At 34.9% G+C, this 7618-nt stretch overlaps 1 protein-coding gene across 2 annotated transcripts; it reads right to left on the reverse strand.

The window, feature by feature from the left end:
* Positions 1-2964: 2964 nt before the first annotated feature.
* On the reverse strand, positions 2965-4343 carry or95a1 (odorant receptor, family 95, subfamily A, member 1). Of its 2 annotated transcripts, XM_048161854.1 has the most exons (2): positions 4094-4343; positions 2965-4016 (listed from the first exon to the last, which is right to left on the reverse strand). In XM_048161854.1, the coding sequence occupies exon 2, from the start codon at positions 3974-3976 to the stop codon at positions 3209-3211; it is 768 nt and encodes a 255-aa protein (XP_048017811.1). In that variant the 5' UTR covers positions 3977-4016; positions 4094-4343; the 3' UTR covers positions 2965-3208. The 2 variants fall into 2 exon arrangements, with proteins under 2 accessions (XP_048017811.1, XP_048017810.1); XM_048161853.1 differs by having other exon boundaries at positions 2965-4343.
* Positions 4344-7618: the final 3275 nt, after the last annotated feature.

The raw sequence follows: 7618 nt of genomic DNA on the forward strand, positions 1-7618 counted from the left end.
ATATCATAATTTTTTAAATAAACAAATAAATAATTCTTTATTTATTTATTTTATTAATTTCTTTATTCGAATATGTTTTGTTTATGCATGATTTACTTGCTGTGTACTTTCCCCTAAGAAAGTCATGCTGGTAATTACTATGTTTCCCAAAGTTGTCATAAAGGAGTTTATGTTTAATTGAGTATACACAGACGGATTTAAATTAAAGCACAGAAAACATATACAGATAGAATATATACTGGAACTACTAATAAAATTCATTAAGTAGTAGTCAGTACATACTGGCTGCATATTTACACTGCACACTAAAAGTATGTACTTTGCGTGATAGCGCATACATTTCAGAACGTAGCAAGGGACATTAACATCAGAAATTGCTTGTTAACACCACATACACCCTTGTTGCATATTTGCATGCGTGCATTAGATTCTAGCATAATTTATTTTCATAAAATTATAATCATTTATCTTTTATCTACCAAACGTGGGTGTATTTCAGCAGTGGTGTGTAACACATCACTCCTACTAGCCACTTTGGCTGGTTGAATTTTATATATAATATACATTTTTCAATTGTAGTCTTTTAAAAAGGCAAATGAAATAATAAATTAAGTGCAATGTAATGTTGTCAAAAAAATGTTGTCCATGAAATATCTGAAACACTTCCAATACTCATTTTCTACAGAATAGAAACACAATACCAGCTGTGCTTTCTCGCTCTCTCATCTCTCCGAAAGAGAGTTGACACACAAACCCGCCTCCCCTAACTCACTCGTCTCATTTGCTCTGGATGAATATTGTTGGTGTATAAATATATTAATTTTTGCAGATTTTGTGCTCACACTCAAAATGTGCGCGCACATAAAGCCGCCTCTCAGTACCAAATTGAGTTCTTTTTTGCTGCTTATTTTGTTTAAACAGTCAAATACACACAAAATAATGTCAAAATTCCATAAATACAGTCAGTTATGTTTTAAGTGAATGTAAAAGCTACAGTTGAGAAAGAAAACATGTCTAACATTATAATAGTGGCTGGTGAGCAAAAAAGTTAATGTCAAGCCAATAGTTGGGCTGAAAAGCATGCATGGATGTAAACTGCAGAAATGTTGTGCTTTTTGCATACTATTGTCAAGGTATGGCACAGACACAAAGATGATAACATGTAAAATCAACAACTGGTAAGTTTATTGTAGGAACGGCAGGAACAGACACAATTGCAGATGAATAGAGACTTTTCCAGACAGCAACATAGTGTGACTCAGATCTGGCCCACATCTGGTACATGTGGATTACACGCGGGCCAGATGTGGGCTGGATCTGGGCCGACACTATGTTGCTATCGGGGTTGGCAGATGATAGATGACAACACCACACTGGGAAGCAGACGAGACGAGGATATAACTAACTTGACAGGATAATGAAATGAATCCTCAGGTGAGTAAGGCAGGTAAGTGAGTCATTATGCTCTGATGAGGCCAAACATCAACTGCTGAGTGTGAGTGTGCTTTATAGTGCTGAGTATAGTGATGGGCTGTGATGAGTGACGTGTGTGTGATTACAATTCCGGGGACTGTAATTCTGTAGGGTGTGGAAGAGTCTGGCGTGATTGTGACATCTATTTGCTATGCACTATGATATGGGATGTGCTAATTATAATCTCATATATATAAGTCGTTGTGTATGTATAGGATAAATAACAAATATGTAGGATACATTTTACAGCAAATGTAGATATTATTCCCAAAATTCAAAGTTTGTCCGTTTAAATTTTTCTTTTTTTAAAAAGACAGAGTGGTTAATGGTTGTTTTTTAAATTTTTAAAAAAAAAATTACATATACATTAGCAGTGTAACAGACAACACTGAGCATCATAAATGGTCAGAATTATTTTTACTCATATAAGTTTATAAAAGAGTAAAACAGCCTCCATATCTTCATAGATAATGAAATTTAAAATATTGCCCAAACATAATAAGGGTCACACCAGACTATGTATACATTTTTTCACACACATATATTTGTAGATCATATACACTATACACTACTGTTCAAAATTTTGGGGTCAGTGTGATTTTTTTTAAGGAAATTAATTAAATTAATACTTTTATTCAGCAAGGAAACATGAAATTAACAGTAAAGACATTTATATTGTTACAAAGGATTTCTATTTGAAATAAATGCCTTTCTTTTGAACTTTATATTAATCAAAGATTCCTGGAACACATTTTCACTGTTTCCACAAAAATATTAAGCAGCAAAACTGTATCCAACATTAAAAATAATAAGAAATATTTCTTGAGCAGCAGATCAGCATATTAGAGCGATTTCCGAAGGATCATGTGACACTAAAAACTGGAGTAAAGAAAAAAAATCACACAAATTAATTACATTTTAAAATATATTAAAATAAATTAATACAATTAAAACTATATTACAGTTTTTACTGTATTTTTGATCAAATAAATGCAGTCTTGGTGAGCATAAGAACATTAAAAAATCTTACCGAGACCAAACTTTTGAACATTAGTGCAATTGTAAGCCCACATTTTGTTCCATTATTATTTATTTATTTTTATTATAAATGTAATTCTGAATTACATATTTTCATAGAAAGATTTTCAATCTGCATTTATAGAAAATAATGTTCATCAGTTAAAGGGGATAAATCTTAAATAAATATGACCTCAAGATCCTAATATAATTATTCTCATCTCTGTGGAGAGAAAAAAAAAAATATGCTAGTGAGCACAATTATCAAACATTGGTTTAACAGGTTATATTTTAGACATTTTTTAAAATGTGTTTATGCATCAAATCATATAAATAGTCACCATGGAATTATAAGGTTCTAACTGACATTTTTGTCAAAATTGAGTTATTCACATATTATTATTCTGTGAAAACTTATTTACATTATGTGATGTTTTTTTTTTAAGTTGTATACATTTTGCTACTTTTTTTTATTATTATTTTTTTTTTAGAAAAAAAAGGTTCTATCTACAAAGGAATATGGAATGCAAAAACTTTGAAGCTCAATATCTCAAAACAGCTCAGAATGCAGATAGAACCTTATAATTCCAAGGTGGCGAAATATTAAACTTTGGTTTTTGATGGTGTACGTGTCAAATATAAAACAGAATGCACAATGACAGTTCTATCTGTCACTCTTACAAAAGCAATAACTAACAAACCCATTGTTCTTGCAATCTTATTTAGTGATTTTGACTTCTTTATGTGGGTCAATACGTGCACCAAAACAAGGCATGGCTTTCTTCATATAGCTTCTAAGGCTCTCGTCTCTAAGGCCGTAAATGAGCGGGCTCAGAAAACGAGGAAGCAGAATGAAGCAGAAATAGTAGATAAAAGACATATCTGCTTGAGACAAGCTGACACGCTGGACAAGTAAGAGTTCTGCGATAGGTTGTGAGAAAGCCATCATGCTGAGGAGCAACTGGAGCCCATGAAGCAGCACTGTGTGCAGAGCCTTGCTTACTGACACTCGGTCCTTCCGCATCTGACGGGTCTCCAGCAGGATCCGAATGTACGTAAAGAGGATGACCACAGCGACCACTGCGAAGAAGATCCCATTGAGGCTCACTTTAAACAGAGCTTGAATAGGAGAAGCACTGAGCACAGTGGTCTTGCAGAGCACAGGGGTCGAATGGATATCTACACCCGGCTTGAGCCGCATCAAGACAAAGTCGACAGTGGGCAGAATGCAGCTGATGATCCACAGACTTAATATGATGATCCAAATCCATTCCGGCCTCCAGATGGCAGGACGGTGAAGCGGGTAGAAAATGGCCACGTAGCGCTCCAGTGACATGGTGGAAAGGATGAGTGGGGTGTTTAGGAAGGTAGCAGTGGACACAAACAGCAGTGGAGCACAGTAGACGACTGCAAACTGCACCCCGCCCATTGCTAGCAAGAAGAGGGATACGGAGGAGAGCAGCTGCAGGGTGTCGTTCATCAGCATGTAGGTGAAGAGGATATAACGGGAGCTGTCAAAGAACTGCCTGTGAGATGCAAAGGTGTACAATGTCAGGAGGATGAAGAACAGGAAGGCAATGAAGAGTGGGATCACCACACACACCTTCACAATGACGGAGAGGTTATTGCTGGATGTCGTGTTGCCTGGGAGTTCTGTCAGATTCTGCATGTTTTCGAGCGTTTTGCAACACTGCTGATGTTACAAAGGCTGAAAGGAAGTTTGCAAAGTCACATTGATTTAGTTTAGAATGTGGAAAATGAGGTAATTGTACAATGCAATCTAATCGAATGTGTGATTCATTGAATAATCTGCATCTGATTTGATTTCTATTCACAAAATAAACTTCACACGCTTGTTCACTCACCACATTGCCTCTGTTGGAAGAGAAATTAAAAGATGATCGGAGATGGGTAGTCCACTTTTATATTGCTGAAGATTTGCTTCATGACAAAGGAATGGGATTTGTTTTCCCATAGGATGGCTTAATTTTACGCTATATGAACACAAAGCATCATTATAGCAATTAATCAAACAATCCAAACAAAACAAGTCAAGTTACCCAGCTAACACAATTTTGTTATAAGAACACTCTAAAAATGTTTGGTTAAAAACAACCCAAGTTGGGTTGAAAATGGACAAACCCAGCAATTGGGTTGTTTTAACCCAGTGGTTGGGTTAAATGTTTGCCCAACCTGCTGGGTAGTTTTATTTAACCCAACTACTGATTAGAAATGACTATATGGCTGGCTTAAAATTAATCCAAAATAGGTGAGAAATTAAAATTCAGACACATAATTACTAGAGGCAACAATAATAATCAAAAGGTGTACATTTATTAATAAGCAATTTAATAAATGTTTATTGTTTATTATTCATTATCTTATTAATAAATGCTCATTTATTAAACATATTAATAAATGTTAATTTCCAGCATATTTTGTGTTCATTTTAAGCAAGCAATACAGTCATTTTTATACAACATTTGAGTTAAATAAAACTACCCAGCATGTTGGGCACACATTTAACCCAACCGCTGGGTTTGTCCATTTTCCAACCCAACTTGGGTTGTTTTTAACCCAGCTTTTTTTACAGTGAACGTTCTTTCAAATATTCAGTGTTGGTTCTGGGAATGTAAAAAATGTCCAGTTTTCTTGACGTTAAAGGGAAAGTGTTTTAAAGGTATGATGTTCCTCAAACGTTCTTTAAACTTAATTTTGATTTAAAATTCAACATTCTAGGAATGGTATGATGTTCCTGAAACATTCTTTTAAACATTCGAACACCTGCTGTGACTTTATATCTGTCTCACATCTACAGAACTTCTTATTGAGAATTAACAGAGGTTTAGATGTTGATGTCTTATTGAAAATGATTTGTTATAGGTCACCATCATGGTGATCAGCGTTTGCTTTAGTTGGGCTCTTGACCCTTGACTTTTGTTAAATTGTTTGCTTTTCAGCAATTGCAGGCATTTTTAGAAAATGTTTCTGTATAAAACATACAGAAATGATGGTAATAATAAATAATGATGGTAATAATGGTCAAATAACTATGGTAAATTGGTTTAAACAACTGCTTTCTCTGTAGTTTTGTTTATTTTTGGGCTTGAAACATTATTTGAGAGGAAAGTAATAAAGCTAACTGATAAAAATCATTTGGAACACTGGAGTGATTTGTGTAAGATTGTCCAAAACTATTTAAGAGTTATATTTGACACACTTAGACATCAACACTCATCATACAAACATCAACAATGGTGACAATCTAAAAAATAATTCAGCTGCATAATTTATTCATGCCATTCTAACACAGACATGTTGATATGTTTTATTAATGCAGAAAAGTTTTCTGAAAAATCTGCAATTGCTGATAAACACGCAACACAACAAAAGACAAGGGGCAAGAGCCCATCTAAAACAAACACTGATCTCCGTGATGGCGACCTCAAAAAAAATTTCAATAAGACATCAACATCTAAACCTCTGTTAATTCTCAATAAGAACTTCTGTAGATGTGTGAGAAATGAAGTGAGTCTGTTTAGTAAAAGGTTAAGCTGGTAATGCTGTTTGTGGAGTTGTTTCATCAGACCTTCAGAGATTTAATGTATTTTATCTTCAGCTCATCTATGGCTGTGGCTGAAGAAAGTTGTAGATTGTGTTCTTATTTCTCTTTCTTTCAGTGCTTGTTCACAGCAGGTGTTTGAATGATTGGAAGAATGGTTCAGGAACGTCATACTAACTTTTAAATAACATTCTACTAACAATAAGGAAACTGGACAATTTCATGTTCTTGGAATGTTACAAATCAATGTTCCTAGAATGTTGAATTTTAAATCAAAATTAAGTTGAAAGAACATTTGAGGAACATCATAACATTTAAAACATGTTCCTCTAACGTCAAGAAAACTGGGCATTTTTTACGTTCCCAGAATCGACACTGAATATTTGGAGAATGTTCTTATAACAAAATTCTGTTATAGCTGGGATAGCTGTAACCTGAAGTGTTAAAACATATTTGTGACTGGAGAGTCATTGCTATATATATATATATATATATATATATATATATATATATATATATATATATATATATATATATATATATATATATACACACACACACACAGGGGTTGGACAATGAAACTAAAACAATTTTTATGGAGTAGGGCCTCCTTTTGTGGCCAATACAGCATAGTTTGTCTTGGGAATGGCAGATACAAGTCCTGCAGAGTGGCCAAAGGGATTTTGAGCTATTCCTCTTCCAGAGGAGTGCAGGTCACTATGTGATGCTGGTGGAGGAAAATGTTTTCTGACATGCTCCTCCAAAATGCCCCAAAAATATTTAGATTTGGTGACTGTGAAGACCATGGGAAATGTTCAACTTTGCATTTGGGTTCATCAAACCAAGATTTGCACTGTTGACACCATTAAAACAGACATTTGGCATTGGCACGAATGGCCAAAGGTTTGGCTATCGCAGCCCGAGCGTGAATATTGACAAACACTTTTGGCAGAAGCAGGAGAATCAAGGTACGCATTTAATTCTGCAGTGAGTTGGGCAGTTGTGGTTTTATGTTTTTTTGATACAATCTGGGTTAGTACCTGGACATCCCTTTCAGACAGTGTAAGAATTGAAAATATCTAAAGATATTTTAAAATGAACAAAGACATTTGTTTTACTGTTTCAACCCCCTCTCTCTTGCTACAAGGGCCATTTGGAAGGCACAAAGGTGCTGATATTGATCAAGCCCTGAGGGGCCAAGATGTGTGTACATCGGGGGGCTACAAATGGTCACACCTTTAGTACAGTGGGGGAAGTTTTAATCTTCTGATTGGTCAGTTTGAATGTCTCACATTTGAGTTTTGGTCACATGGTCAGGGAAGGGATAAAAGAAGATTGTAACTGTTGCTCTGGTCTCTTTTATACTCTGCTCTTATTTCTTGGATCCTTGGATCTTGGGCACTCTCTTGCCCCCTCTCTCTCTCTCTCTCGCTCTCTTTCTCTTTCTCTCTCTCAGGTAACTTTTTACATACATGCTGTGTACAATTAATGGTATATGATTTTATCATCTCATACATCTATTTTGTAATTATTTTAAGTGTAACCATAATCAGATATTGTCATTAA

This window comes from Megalobrama amblycephala, linkage group LG16 (genome assembly GCF_018812025.1).
Source record: "Megalobrama amblycephala isolate DHTTF-2021 linkage group LG16, ASM1881202v1, whole genome shotgun sequence".
Classification (NCBI taxonomy): domain Eukaryota; kingdom Metazoa; phylum Chordata; class Actinopteri; order Cypriniformes; family Xenocyprididae; genus Megalobrama; species Megalobrama amblycephala.

Coding starts and splice junctions, on each gene's coding strand:
- or95a1 (XM_048161853.1), bottom strand. CDS start 4,159: ATGCAGAATCTGACAGAACTCCCAGGCAACACGACATCCAGCAATAAC.